We start from the raw sequence: 14,580 nt of genomic DNA, 5'->3' as shown, positions 1-14,580 counted from the left end.
GGGAGAGGGGGCTGCACAACCCAGTGGGGTAAATTTACAGAGACCGGCAATGAGAAAGATGGATCGATATGAGGACAATGTGTGGTTAGTTGGGGTTAATTTTCAATAGCACTCCCACCAAGATAATTTTCTTTTTAGGGACCATTTCTCATCATCTTTGACCCTATTAGAGAGAATATGTCTCACTCCCGGTCATAGCGTCTCACTCCCATCATACCTTCTGCCTGCGGAGTTTTCCCTGGTCTCCCACCAGTGCCTGGATGTTCTCCCTGGCTGTGATGACCTCCGGGGGCTCCATGATGTCAGACTGGTCATCTCCTGTGTCAGAGTCCTTCTCGCTATCTTCCTTTCCATACGATTCCTTCATCAGTTCTTCCCTCCACTTGCGGACTCGTCTGGTTTTTTCTTGCTCCCAGCTAAAAAAAGTCACCAAACAGAAATTGTAATTAGCTGAGAATTTATTCCTGAGGGACTCTGGGTTATCTTTTGTGGCTATAAATACACCATCGTAGTTGGAAACCGAGCCAAGAACCTAGGAAGAAGCCATCCATTTAAAAGCAACCCTTCTAGGACAGGTTCTCTTGATAGGCTAATCTCTCGAATCTCTTGATTCAATTTACCTTTCCGGCTTCCCTATCCCCCTCCTCCCTGTTCATCCATTGGAGCCCTGAGTCTTGACCCTGTGTAAGCTCCATGTTGGAGCTGACAGAGGGTTTAGGATCTCCTACCCACCAACATGATAGTCTTCAAGCCTACTGGCAATTCATGTGCTGAGCACTGACTCCTGCGGGGATGAGAGCACGTCACCATACCTGAGAGTACTTGGCATTTCCGAGGGCTCAGATAGACGAACGGAGCATAGGGGAGACAGCCATGGTGAGCATTGGCCAGATGTGGCAAGAGTACCTGTCACTTTGCCCTGAATGGACCAATTGATAGTTTTTCTTTAAGGTGCCTACTGGAACAGTTTTCAGCCTTTTGGCCAGTTAGACATACTGGGAATGGATAGACGAAGATGAGGCCACATTGGAAAGATCTGCTGAGTGTTTCTGTAAAGATCTTTCACATGGAAGAACTAAGGATGGTCAAGATTGTGTCCAAGTGTCCAACCACCGTCTACAGTCCGCAGATATCTTTAGATCTCCAGACATTCTGTTACAGTAAGGCCTACAACTAGGTCACCATGAAGACCCCTACTATGAACTGCCAGTCTCCAACAGGGAAGATGGCCAGAAGCAAGTCATCTAAAGCAGCTCACTACATGTCCTTATCAAGCACCGATTTTGTCCTAACAAAGCTTCCTTCTAAGAAACATGGAAGTTCTCCAATTTGACATTGCAGAAACTTACTCTGCGACGATGAGGAAATGTCGAGACGTCTCCATCTGTATTTCCATGTGGTTGCTCTCCAGTTCCATCAGCTGCCTCCTGATGTCCATCTGCTCTCTGAAGGCCTTTATCAGCTGTTCTCTAAGCTGGTCCATCTCCCGGCGGCCGAAGGGCAAGGTGTGGAGCTGGACCTCGGCTAGAGGGCAAACACAGGCTTAGAAGAGTCCGGATCAAAAGGTTTGATCAGCTTATATCATTCACTAAGCCTTTAATCCCATCCTGCTCTGGGGTAAAGGTGTGGAATACAGGAAGTGTAGAGTTACCCTGGATGTTGCGGATGTCGCCCCTCTCACTCCGGATCTGTTTCAAGCCTTGCTCGTCAATCTTTTCCTTTAGTCTTTGGATCTCGTTTCTCAGCTCGGAGATGATGGTGGTGTACTGGGCGATGTGGTAGGACACGTTTAGGAGGTTCCGTTTCACCTGGTGGACAGCGACACAGATAACAATAAGCAGTCATTTTGCATACAGACTGCCACCAGGTAATGCCCCCATGGTGGAAAGAACTGCAATCCAATGAATGAAAGGGGTGGAGCAGGGACAGTCAGGCTGGGGAGGGAAAGGACCAGATGATGCTGGTCGCCCTCTGGGCAGGAAATGAGGGTCGCTCTATCTGACTTGCTGCAGCTTCTTGAGAAGCTTGCAGTGTGCAGTGACACCGGATTAAGCCATTTCAGTCCAGGAGTTGAGCCTGTACAACTGTGCAAGACTGAAGGGGAGGACGGAGGTCAGATAGAAGACTGAAGGGGAGGACGGGGGTCAGATAGAAGACTGAAGGGGAGGACGGAGGTCAGATAGAAGACTGAAGGGAAGGACGGAGTTCAGATAGAAGACTGAAGGGGAGGACGGAGGTCAGATAGAAGACTGAAGGGGAGGACGGAGGTCAGATAGAAGACTGAAGGGGAGGACGGAGGTCAGATAGAAGACTGAAGGGGAGGACGGAGGTCAGATAGAAGACTGAAGGGGAGGACGGAGGTCAGATAGAAGACTGAAGGGAAGAATGGAGGTCAGATATAAGACTGAAGGGAAGGATGGAGATCAGGTAGAAGACTGAAGGAGAGGATGGAGGTCAGATTTTTGCTGTCCATGATCACCCCTCTACACCCTGGGCAATGCTTCATATTATGGATCAGGAGGATAATATAAACCTACATTCAGTTATTATAGGAGTTCATTGAGCACTCACCCGGGTCTTTATATTTTTGGCACGGTCGGCGTAGGTGAGAGTGTTTCGGGACTCCTCGAAGGCACTGTTAGCGGGACTGATGTGCGCAATCATGACAGTTCGGCTGTTCCCACCCAAAGAATCCTGATGAGTGAAATAAAGACCGCATACATGAATACAAGGTGTTCTCTGATTGGACGAGGTGGTGATTGTGATGTCTCCGCCTCACCCCATCAGAGATAAAAAAATTTAAAAAATAACTTTTTTTGCAGTTTAATTACTGAACTATTCCCGGGCTTAGGAGGCAAGGAGCCGTGATGAAGGGGGGAGGGTTTTGAGCCCCCCGAAATGCGTTTGTTATTTATAGTAAACTTATTTAAAATCTTATACTGGACTATTAGTGGAACGACACTTCTATTCTCTACCTCGTTTGCATGTCTCTAAAGACCGTTCACAAGAGTTCTCAGGTGGGCTCTGCAAGGGGGCGTAACTAGAAATCACAGGGCCCCATACAAAATTTTGCTATGGGGCCCTGTGATTTCTAGTTACGCCCCTGTAAATGCATATGCTTATAAATGTGATACACAGGAAGTTTTATCTTTATATGCTTTCCTCTCTATTATGCTGTATTCCTGTATACATGTATTGTACTGCTAAGCAAGCATTCCTCAAGATCTCAGTGCGTCCTCTAAAACACATCACCAACACGGTAAACCCCAACAACCAATCAGAGATCAGCGGTTCAGTGCACTGAGATGAATGGAAGATACATTCTGATTGGTTACTATTGGCGGACACTGACAATTGTTCTTTATTCTATTGAAGGAGATACACTATAATGCCAAAAGTATTGGGACGCCCCTCTAAATCATTGGATTCGGGTGTTCCGTGACATTTCCCGGCTACTGAATATTCCGCGGTCACCTGTTACTGGTATTATAACAAAGTGGAAGCAACTGGGAACAACAGCAACTCAGCCAGGAAGTGGTCGGCCACGTCACATGACAGAGCGGGGTCAGCGCATGCTGAAGCGCAGTGCGCAGAAGTCGCCAACTGTCTGCAGAGTCAATAGCTACAGACCTCCAAACTCCATGCGGCCTTCAGATTGGCACAACAACAGTGCGTAGAGAGCTTCATGGAATGGGTTTCCATGGCCGAGCAGCTGCATCCAAGCCGCACATCACCAAGTGCAATGCAAAGCGTGGGATGCCGTGGTGTAAAGCGCGCTGCCACTGGACTCTAGAGAAGTGGAGACGTGTTCTCTGGAGGGACCAATCACGCTTCTCTGTCTGGCAATCCGATGGGCGTGTCTGGGTTTGGCGGTTGCCAGGAGAACGGTACTTGCCTGACTGCATTGTGCCAAGTGTAAAGTTTGGTGGAGGGGGAATTATGGGGGGGGGTTGTTTTTCAGGGGTTGGGCTTGGCCCCTTAGTTCCAGTGAAGGGAACTCTTAAGGCATCAGCACACCAAGACATTTTGGACAATTTCATGCTCCCAACTTTGTGGGAGGAGTTTGGGGACGGCCCCTTCCTGTTCCAACATGACTGCGCACCAGTACACAAAGCAAGGTCCATAAAGACATGTATGGGGGAGTTTGGGGCGGAGGAACGTGACTGGCCGCACAGAGTCCTGACCTCAACCCCATAAAACACCTTTGGGATGAATTAGAGCGGAAACTGCGAGCACCTCCCCCAACATCAGTACCTGACCTCACAAATGGCCAACATTCCCATAGACACACCCCTAAACCTTGTGGACGCCTCCCCAGAAGAAGCGGAGCTGTTATAGCGGCAAAGGGCGGAGCCAACCCGATACTGAACCCTACGGACTAAGACTGAGATGCCATTAGAGGGCGGAGACAACCCAATACTGAACCCTACGGACTAAGACTGGGATGCCGTTAAAGTTCATGTGCATGTAAAGGCGTCCCAATACTTTTGGTAATATAGTGTATTTCGTCAGTGAGCCTCTGCCATAGTTTGGGGATCTTATAAGGAAGAGTGAGGACATTATAATGATATCTGGATGAAAGAGTGAGGACATTATAATCATATCTGGATGAGAGAGTGAGGACAGTCTTACGAGAGATACATTTGTATCACTTCCACAATTGTATAAAACATTGAATATAATTATAATAAAGTTCTTCTTCTGGATCCTGAAATGACAACAATGTGACGACGCTCTGCGCTTTACCTTCAGGAGTCGGGTGAGTTTGCTGTCGCGGTAGTTGACGTATTTGTTCCCTCCTCTGTCGCTGAGCGCGTTGATACAATTTCCGAGAGCCAGCAGGGATCGGTTGATGTGAGCGCCCTCCTTCATCCTCTGTCCTCGGTTCTGTGTCTGCGTTACAACGACGGTTACAAAGAATCTCCACCGAATAAGCCGAATCACAGAGCTAAGCAGTCACACCGTCCACTTGGTGCCAATTTAAAAATCAGAAAGTTGACTCACTCTCGTCACAATCCAATCGAAACATTTCCCTTGCACTTTGGCAGGCATCAAATGCCTTGGCTTTGCGGTGTGTGAGCAGCACTGGAGGGAGACCACGACAGTCTTTTCTCCAGGGAAGGCATTTGCTCCTTTCAAGTGCTCATTATTGCTGGCTCAGCTGCGAATTGACAGTTGAGGACAGGTCCTCTTTGGAGTATGTCTACGCTCCATTTGCTAATGGCGGCCACACGCTGCTCGGGTTGCGGGGGCGAGTCAATCGACTTTTGTCAAAGGGGCCGGCCCAAAAATTCTTAGCTGGACGGTGATTGTAGTTAATCACCTGCCGCTGTCAGAATATAATAGTCCGGGGGAAGGGGGGATGGGGGAATCAAGCGTTTGTCTAGCTCAACCTTGGCACTCTAGCTGTGGTGAAACTACAAATCCCATGCTGTCTGGAGTCATACCTGTGGCTCTCAGAGTCTTGCAATGCCTCATGGGAGTTGTAGTTCCATAACAGCTGGGAGTGTTGAGGTTGCCTACCCCTGGTCTAGCTTAAAGCACAAAGTATCACAAACAATCCTGTTTCCACTCTTTTTCCCCATCCAGTGATCTCCGGCAGCCTCTTTCAGCCACTTCCTGTCCACACGCACTCGCTTCAGCATCAGCTCAGATCATGGCTTTGGACCGGCTTCCTGATGGTGACAACGGTGGACAATGTTTGTATAATGCAGGGGTGACCAAACTCCGGCTGCTGTGAAACTACAAAATGTCATGAGGCATTGCAAGATTCTTACAGCCAGAGATGTGACTCCCAGAGACAGGTGCATGATGGGTAGTTTCACCACAGCTGGAGGGCTGGAGTTTGCCTACCCCAGGTATAATGTGTGTCCATCAGGGGAGTGATAGGGTGACAACACAGGAGCCCAACTGGGAGACAGGGACAGTGTGTTGTCACCCTGTAACAGGAAGTGCCTGACCAAGGAACTTTTTAGCAGGATTATTCTAATGAAAGCCGCAGATTTATAAATATTTGAAACATTTTGCAATGACATGAACATGTTAAAGCTTCTACGAGCAGAACATGAAGATGATATTGTATCATGTGCGGATTAGGACCGGTCTTCTTTCCTTCTCTTCACAATGGACCATTTGTCCTGCCGCGGATTTAAAATTACAGGTTAGGTCCCTCCTCCGGCGAATACCTGCCTGTGTCTGCAAACACTGCCAGGTATTCTCTCAGCTTTGACGTGACCTTTCAATAAATGTTCTTCAGTTTTAAAAGGCACAGTCCGCCATTTGCAAAAATGGTTTCATTTTACACCCCCGAGTATAATAATGCGTAAAATGAAACTTTGTTACAAATAGCCAACAAGGTCCTTTTTCAGGCACTTCCTGTTACAGGGTGACAACGCTCTGTCCCTGGCTCCTGTGTTGTCACCCTGTCACTTGCTCCCCTGGTGGACACACATTATACCAGGGGTGGGGCAAACTCCAGCCCGTCAGCTGTGCTGAAAGTACCCATCATGCATCTGTCTCTGGCTGTGAAAATCTTGCAATGTCTCATTGGATTTGTAGTTTCACATCAGCTGGAGGGCTGGAGTTTGCCCCACCCACATTATACAGACATTGTCCACCGTTGTCACCCTCAGGAATTGTCTTTTCCTGTGATGGGTCTGGGCTGATCTACAGGGAGCGGCGCAAGAAAATCAGAGCAATTACCGGCAGCAACCAAGCAGGCTTCACCATGATATGAAACAAGATGTCTGATTGGTCTCCGCTCCTTTTTTTAAATCTGCAGCTTTTAGTAAACAATCCCAGTGATCCCACTCTAAGGGTCCCTTTTCAGGCACTTCCTATTATAGGGTGACAACGCTCCATCCCAGTCTCCCGATTGTGCTGCTGTGTTGTCACCTTGCCCAGTGGGCTTCCGATGGATAAAACGTATGGCTGTTTCAACACACATTACGCAGACATGGTCCACTGTTGTCACCATCAGGAAATCTACCCTGCCATGCAGCCATTGCTGGAGTGCTTGTAGACAGGAAGTGGCTGCAAAGAAGCTGCTGGAGAGTAATACACCTTACACAGCCATGGGCAACTGTTGTCTGTAGGGATGCACGGATACCTGTTTTTCAGGATCGAGTACGAGCACCAATTTTTTTTTCCCCCCGGTACTCTCCGTTCCCGGAAGTCCCATTAAGGAAGCCGGGCGGCGGGTTATGACTCGCCGCCCGGCTTCCTGATACCGGAAGTTCAAGTATCAGGAGCATTTAGTACTCGCCCAAATACTTGGTATTGGCACCGGTGCATCCCTAGTTGTCACCGCCAGGAAACCCGCCCTGAGAAATGCCATGCAGCTAACACTGTAGCGCATGTAGACAGGAAGTGGCTGCAAAGAGGCTACAGGAAATGAATACACATTACACAGACATGGTCAACTGTTGTCACCATCGGGAGAAATGCCATGTAGCCCACTGGACAGGAAGGGGCTGCAAAGAGGCAGCAGAAGTTAATCCAGCCCCGCCCCTGTCACGGCAGAGAGCCGTGACAGGATCGAGAGGTGAGCGAACGCCGGTATGTGTTCCCTCACCTCCCAATCTACTGAGCCGACCTGTGACAGTCTCATTGTCACAGCTCGGCTAGAACTATGGAGGTGAGTGGAAATCACTCATCTCATAGTTCTCCTTTAATTCACATTACACAGGCATGGTCAACTGTTGTCACCGTCGGCGACACACCCGCCCAGAGAAATGCCACACAACCCACTGAACAGGAAGGGGCTGCAAAGCTCCAAGGCTTCAGGACTCCTTTCCTTATAGTTACATAGCAAGTCCATGAAGTCCAACCTCTAATTGGTAGGTGTGCATTTGCAGCAGAGACTCGCTAGGTGGCGCCATCACCCCATCTGTGCCCCCCATCGCCATGCTGAGTGCCAGCGGCCCCGCAGCCAGAGTGCCTTTTGTGCTCGGCTGGGTTTCAGGTTTCCAATAAAATAGCAGCTTCATTATAAGCCTGGAAGGTCCTTGTTCGGGACAAAACACAGAGAACACCCACTGCAGCCTTTTTATAGTCGGAGATGCCATGTAACGTGGAGGTTTCTGTCCACTCCTCCATGACAATGGACTCCAGGCAGAAACCCCCCCCCAAAAAAAACACTATTAAAAGGAGACTTAATGGGGTGACACGCAAGCGCAGTGCATCGTCTTATAATATCAGGCATCCTAATTGTTACTTTGATCTCGCCAGGAGAATCATGACATCAACACTCCACGATGCAGAACACTACAGGCGGGTAAACAGGGGGCAGCTAAGGACCTGAAGGTGCCCATGTAGCTATGGGGTACCAGCCTGTCTGCTTGGTATAGTTAAAGCAGAACGCCAGCCAAAAACAACAAGATAAACCAAAACGGTCTATTAAAAGGATAAAAGAACAAAATCAGCTTTTGCTGCAATATTCAGCTTTAGTCCAGAGATTTCCCACGCAGTACTTTATTTTTGCTACTAGTCGGATGGCTAGCATCATTCAACCCACTTACTCTGAGCCTGGATCCTCTAGGACCCATCCCCAGGCTGTGACTGGACAGTGAAAGAGGAAGCAGTACAGTAATGAACCCTTTTCTCTATCATTCTGATCTCTCCTCTTATCAGCATGCTTCTTGTCACCAAAGGAACGGATTGGCTTCTTGTGCTGCTTCTTTCTCTCACCCTCCAGCCCTACTGTACAGGGACTGCAGGGGGCTGAGACCAGGCCACATGCACGTACTTGCCACTTCTTGTATTTAAAAGGAGAACTATGAGGGGGGTGCTTTTCACTCACCTCATAGTTCTAGCCGTCCTGTGACAATGAGACTGTCACAGGTCGGCTCAGTAGATCGGGAGGTGAGCGAACACATACCGGCGTTCGCTCACCTCTCGATCCTGTCACGGCTCTCTGACGTGACAGGGGAGGGGCTGGATTCCCCCCTCCTCCAGCGCTGACTGGCGGAACGGACGGGGGAGGGGGCGGGTACAGCTGGCTCTGCCTCTAGATAGGTAGAGCCAGCTGTCAGTCACGCAGCTGGACGGATCCCGGCACAATTGTCGGGATCCGCTTCAGCTGCGGCGCCTTAGTATACCGCGAACTGTAGCTCGCGGTATAGTGAGCTTACGGTGATGGGAGGACGCTAGTTTGTGTCCTCCCGTTACCCTAAGGAGAACTATGGGGAAAAGCCCTGACCCCATAGTTCTCCTTTAAGAAATACATTTGATGCTGTAAAAATCTGCATGAAGATCGGCTTTGGGGAGGAGTTAAGAATTTCTGAATAAAAATGTAGACCAGATGAGACGAGACAGAAAGGGAAGAGACGGGAAGGGAAGGGATGAGAAGAGACGGGAAGGGAAAAGACGAAAAGAGACTGAAAGGGAAGCGATGAGAAGAGACGGGAAGAGAAGGGAAGAGACGAGAAGAGAAGATACGGGAAGGGAAGAGACGAGAAGAGACAAGAAGAGAAGGGAAGGAAAGATACGAGACGGGAAGAGAAGGGAAGGGAAGAGAAGATACAGGAAGAGAAGAGAAGGGAAGGAAAGAGACGAGACGGGAAGGTAAGATAAGAGACGGGAAGAGAAGGGAAGAGACGGGAAGGGAAGAGAAGAGAAGAGACGAGAAGGGAAGGAAAGATACGAGACGGGAAGAGAAGGGAAGGGAAGAGAAGATACAGGAAGGGAAGAGACGAGAAGGGAAGAGACGAGAAGGGAAGGAAAGATACGAGATGGGAAGAGAAGGGAAGGGAAGAGAAGATACAGCAAGAGAAGGGAAGGAAAGAGACGAGACGGGAAGGGAAGATAAGAGACGGGAAGAGACGGGAAGGGAAGAGAAGATACAGGAAGAGAAGGGAAGAGACGAGAAGGGAAGGAAAGAGACGAGACGGAAAGGGAAGATAAGAGACGGGAAGAGAAGGGAAGAGAAGAGACGGGAAGGGAAGAGGTGGGAAGGGAAGGACGAGAAAAGACCGGAAGAGAAGGGAAGGGAAGGGAAGAAAAAGCAGCAGATCCATTTCTCAAACAAAGAAAAGTGGATTGTGGGAAAACATCAACGGCTGGCAGAAGAGTTTTGAAGAGATTTAAAATATTTTAAGAATAACAATAATAATATTTACATAATAATAATACTGCAGTACCTGAGAAGCCCTCTCTGACCCGGCCAGGTCTATCATGAACAGCCGTCCCATCCGCACCTCCTGAGTGATGTTCTTGATGCGATTCTTCTGTCTGACGGTGACTTGGAGGATGGCGTGCGACCGTGAAGACGTTTTATTGGCCGCCGTGGGCTCCTGCGTCCTCTGCTTATTCCCTTTCATCAGCAGCTGCATGATCTACAGGAGAAGGGAGAAGGGAGAGGTCAGAACCTGTCCTGCCGAGGATAAAATGTCACCAAAAATGTGAATTCTTTTTCTACAGCAACCTACTGATAGCGTTTAACATTTTACCTCTTTGGCATTGATGGTGGACACCTCTGTAATACCAGAGACTTGGATGACACCCTTTGAGTCCTCTCGCAGGTCCAGGTAGCCCAGTGATGGGTTCAGCAAGTCCCGGATCATTTCATTGTAGATCTGTGCATTGAAGAGGACACAGGTTACAAGTAGGAAAAAGTTGAGTCTCCGAATCGTCAATGAGATTAAGGCCCTCTACACCACCATTATATATGGAGGACACGATTATGGCTCTCTACACCACCATTATAGATGGAGGACAGGATTATGGCCTTCTACTCGCTATTATAGATGGCGGACGCGATAACGGCCTTCTACACCACCGTTATAGATGGCGGACACCCCTCTACGCCACCATTATAGGACAAGTAGGATGGCGAGGAGTTGGCATTAGTAGTCTGTTGCTTTGTAATAACTTCAATAGAGCCAGTGTTGGTGTGTTTGCCCCTCAAGGCCCCCTACTGTCCTAGCCCCGCCCTAAACCTGCACCACCCGCACCCAGCACTGCCCCATCCCCCTAGCCAAAAACAGGCACCGCCCTTCCCCCTGCACCACCAGCACCACGCCATCCCCCTGGACCTGTACCCCAGCACCCACATCCCCACCTTTGCCTCAGGCAACAAGAATTGCAGGGATGACCCATCTGCCAGAAATTGAGCAAGCTGATAACTTCCTGTGGTGCACTCTGATCAGATACATTGTTTCCAGCTAGCTCTGATGACTACAGAACACCCCATGCCTATGTTATAGAAATGAGGAGAGGGAAAGGTGTTCCGTAGTGCTATTACACTTCACATGTTCGGGTGACAACGCTGCTCCTTCATAGGTATAGTACAGTGAGTGAAAAAGTTGCCATCTTAGGACAGGAAGGGTGTTACTGGCAGGAACACCAGGTGAAAAAAAAGGGAAGAAAGCCTGAAAAAAGAAAACGAATGGAGCCGCCATATCTAAGGTTTGGTAAGCTGTAATATGTTACATTACATTGTTACATTATGTTACATTGATGTTTTTGGGGTTACATACACTGTAGTTTAATTCCCTTATCTCTGACACTAGCACTAAACTAACTACGCTGTGATTTCGCCGTGTAGTAATAAATGAGCTTTCTGTTGATTATGCGTTATGAGTGCGTCTTCAGCCGGCCGTACACCGGTAGATTATCGCACCAACGTTCTTCGTAGGTTGGCACCGCGCAGCCGGCCCCCTTAAGATACAAACTAGCCGTATTCTTTATCTCCATTCACTTGAACAGCTGCTTGCCCTTTAATTAGAAAATCGTCCCTTGATCTCCAGCACGGGATCGGACTGCCGAGGGATTCTGTGTCGCGGACGGGGACACTCAGACGGTGGAGAATAAGTAAACAGCAGCGCCGTGGAGGTAACACAGCCTGCCGTGTGTTTACTTCCATTCTCCATTTCTTGCCCCGGCTCCCTGTTTCCCAGTCTGGTTGCTCCGGAGAGCGTCGTGTGCAAATATTGCACAGGCCATAAAGTAACGCCGGTGACGCAACAGGAGAGGCACGGCTTCGAAGCCTGACTCCTGCCGTCGCCATGGCAATTATCTGCCCCGCTCGCGAGGATGTTGCAGGGCGATCAAACTGTAAATGTTATCAGGTCTTCCTGGCGAAACAAGAGGAGGAGGGCGGAGGGGGACTCGGGAGCGGTCCAGCTATAGGCGTGCGTGCGCTTATCAAGATGAATTAGATCGGCGGTTTATGGCATATGTAGGGCGCGTCCTTTCTGATGAAGGTCGGTCGGCTGAGGACAACGCACACATCTTATTTGGGTGGCGCAACAGCCGGGTGGTTAAAGAAGGGCTCCGGTCTAGAGGAAAAGGAGGAGGAGGTTTTAAAATTGGCGGGGATGACTTCATTATAATACAACTACGGGTTGGCGAGACGGAGAAAAGGAATGCGGATAAATTCACCCAACACCCTATTTCTGATCGTACGGTTGGCATGGTTACACCTGGGAGGGTAGAGCTACAAGGGTGATTTTTAAAGGGTTAGTTCACCTTTTCATAAAAAGTTAACTAACTCACTAACTCACATTTTTTTTCCAATCAACTGCCAGAAGATGGGATTGGAATTGCGCCAAGTGAAGTGAACAAGGTGGAAAAATCCAAAGTTTTTAACAGAATTGCTGCATTTTTTTAAAAGATATTTTATACATTTTTTTTACCCTCAACACTTACCTCTAAATAAGACATGATGACCTCGTACTCCATATCATCGCTGGTCTCCTCGATGGCTTTGAAGAGGTCATTCAGGGTCCTTATGTATATCCCGGGTTCCCGGTCTGTGCCCAGCATCGTGTAGGTCTTGCCACATCCTGCGGGGGAGATAGAGAGCAAGAAGGAGGTCAGACAAAAGGAAAAAAAATGGCTGGAGGTGTGGTCAGCACTAAACATTTGACGAGAGTCTCACCCTACCCCTCAGGTCATTACATTGTCGTCATTACATTGTCACACACAGAGGTCAGGTGACATCTCGGACTTCAGTTGAGTTTTGCTACAATTTGTATACATTGTAATCATAAATTATCATTCTAGAGACTTATTTGTGGAAGTTTTAGATTTGCTTCCTTTACTTAACTGTGGAGCTGAAAGTCAACTGATAGATCAGGGGTAGGTAACCTCGGCCCTCCAGCTGTTGTGGAACTACAAGTCCCATGAGGCATTGCAGGATTCTGACAGCCACAGGCATGACTCCCAGAGGCAGCGGAATAATGGGATTTGTAGCTGCGCCACAGCTGGAGGTTGCTTACCCCTTTATGCTGATAACATGAGTTCTTCCAGACCCAAAATGTGTATAACAGCATCAAATATCACAGCCCCATAGTTGACAGGAATGTAATCAGTGGGCCCCCGCAATGAAATACAACACTGTTGTTGCAGCAATTACGACCGACTGCGACTGAGCCCCCTTTCCAGAAGACCCAGCCCCCCTCTATTACAGATTCATCAACTCTAACTTAAATCAGACTTCCAGGCCTTCCCTTCATTCTTATATCTGACCTCCGTCCTCCCCTTCAGTCTCATATCTGACCTCCGTCCTTCCCTTCAGTCTTCTATCTGACCTCCATCCATCCCTTCAGTCTTATATCTGACCTCCGTCCTTCACTTCAGTCTTTTATCTGACCTCCGTCCTTCCATTCAGTCTTCTATCTGACCTCCGTCCTTCCCTTCAGTCTTCTATTTGACCTCCGTCCTTCCCTTCAGTCTTCTATCTAACCTCTGACCTTCCCTTTAGTCTTCATCTGACCTCTGTCCTCCCCTTCAGCCTCATATCTGACCTCCGTCCTTCCCTTCAGTCTTCTATCTGACCTCCGTCCTTCCCTTCAGTCTTCTATTTGACCTCCGCCCTTCCCTTCAGTCTTCAATTTGACTTCCGTCCTCCCCTTCAGTCTTCTATCTGACCTCCGTCCTTCCCTTCAGTCTTCTATCTGACCTCCGTCCTCCCCTTCAGTCTTCTATCTGACCTCCGTCCTTCCCTTCAGTCTTATATCTGACCTCCGACCTTCCCTTCAGTCTCATATCTGACCTCCGGCCTTCCCTTCATGAATGCTTTATCATGTGTCCTCTTTTCTTGGTCACGTGAGCTGCAATGTCACATGACCAAGGACAATATCTGATGCAGCGAAGGGGGCCCAATCTAGTACTCTGGGCCTCTGACGCTACGTCACTAAAAAGCAGCAAAGTCTTTACAAAACCGATATAGCTTTATAATAAAGACATTTTGGGGGGGTGCAGAGGGAGATTGCGGAGTTCCCCTTTAAGCCCCTGAAACCTAGAAGTGAGCAAAGGCCCAAAATGACGGTTTATGTTCTGCGCAATTCCTGATCGCCCGCCGTAATTGCTTCCCATTAGTCAATGCCGCGATGATGAAACATTCTGAATGGAACCCGACGTCCTAATTGCTGGTTTGACGTTACTTTGAAAGGAATGACGATTATAGAGAATACGCAGGAAACGGGAAATAAAACGCACGCGGTAATTGGATTATTAGGCCGACAGCGAAGTGCGGAGTTTAATCAAATGAAGGAGAATGAAATCAGATATTTCAGCTTCGGACATAAGGAGCCGGAAAGCTGGGAAACCAGTCTAGTTTTACTACTATTCAGGGGC

At 48.6% G+C, this 14,580-nt stretch overlaps 1 protein-coding gene across 1 annotated transcript in view; it reads right to left on the bottom strand.

Annotated features, from left to right (window-relative positions):
* The window catches only part of KIF19 (kinesin family member 19), a 46,362-nt gene that overhangs the window by 11,603 nt on the left and 20,179 nt on the right, over positions 1-14,580 (bottom strand). The window contains exons 5-12 of the mRNA XM_018568227.1: positions 12,649-12,785; positions 10,449-10,574; positions 10,140-10,334; positions 4,747-4,893; positions 2,572-2,694; positions 1,652-1,808; positions 1,350-1,524; positions 218-416 (exon numbers count right to left, since the gene is read on the bottom strand). Of these exons, the coding sequence (XP_018423729.1) occupies positions 218-416; positions 1,350-1,524; positions 1,652-1,808; positions 2,572-2,694; positions 4,747-4,893; positions 10,140-10,334; positions 10,449-10,574; positions 12,649-12,785 (1,259 nt within the window). The remainder of the gene's footprint in view (positions 1-217; positions 417-1,349; positions 1,525-1,651; positions 1,809-2,571; positions 2,695-4,746; positions 4,894-10,139; positions 10,335-10,448; positions 10,575-12,648; positions 12,786-14,580) is intronic.

Source organism: Nanorana parkeri, unplaced genomic scaffold (genome assembly GCF_000935625.1).
Source record: "Nanorana parkeri isolate BGI_ZX_2015 unplaced genomic scaffold, ASM93562v1 scaffold1157, whole genome shotgun sequence".
Lineage (NCBI taxonomy): Eukaryota > Metazoa > Chordata > Amphibia > Anura > Dicroglossidae > Nanorana > Nanorana parkeri.
Note: the sequence above shows the minus strand (reverse complement) of the source record. Positions and strands in the feature narration are given on the sequence as shown.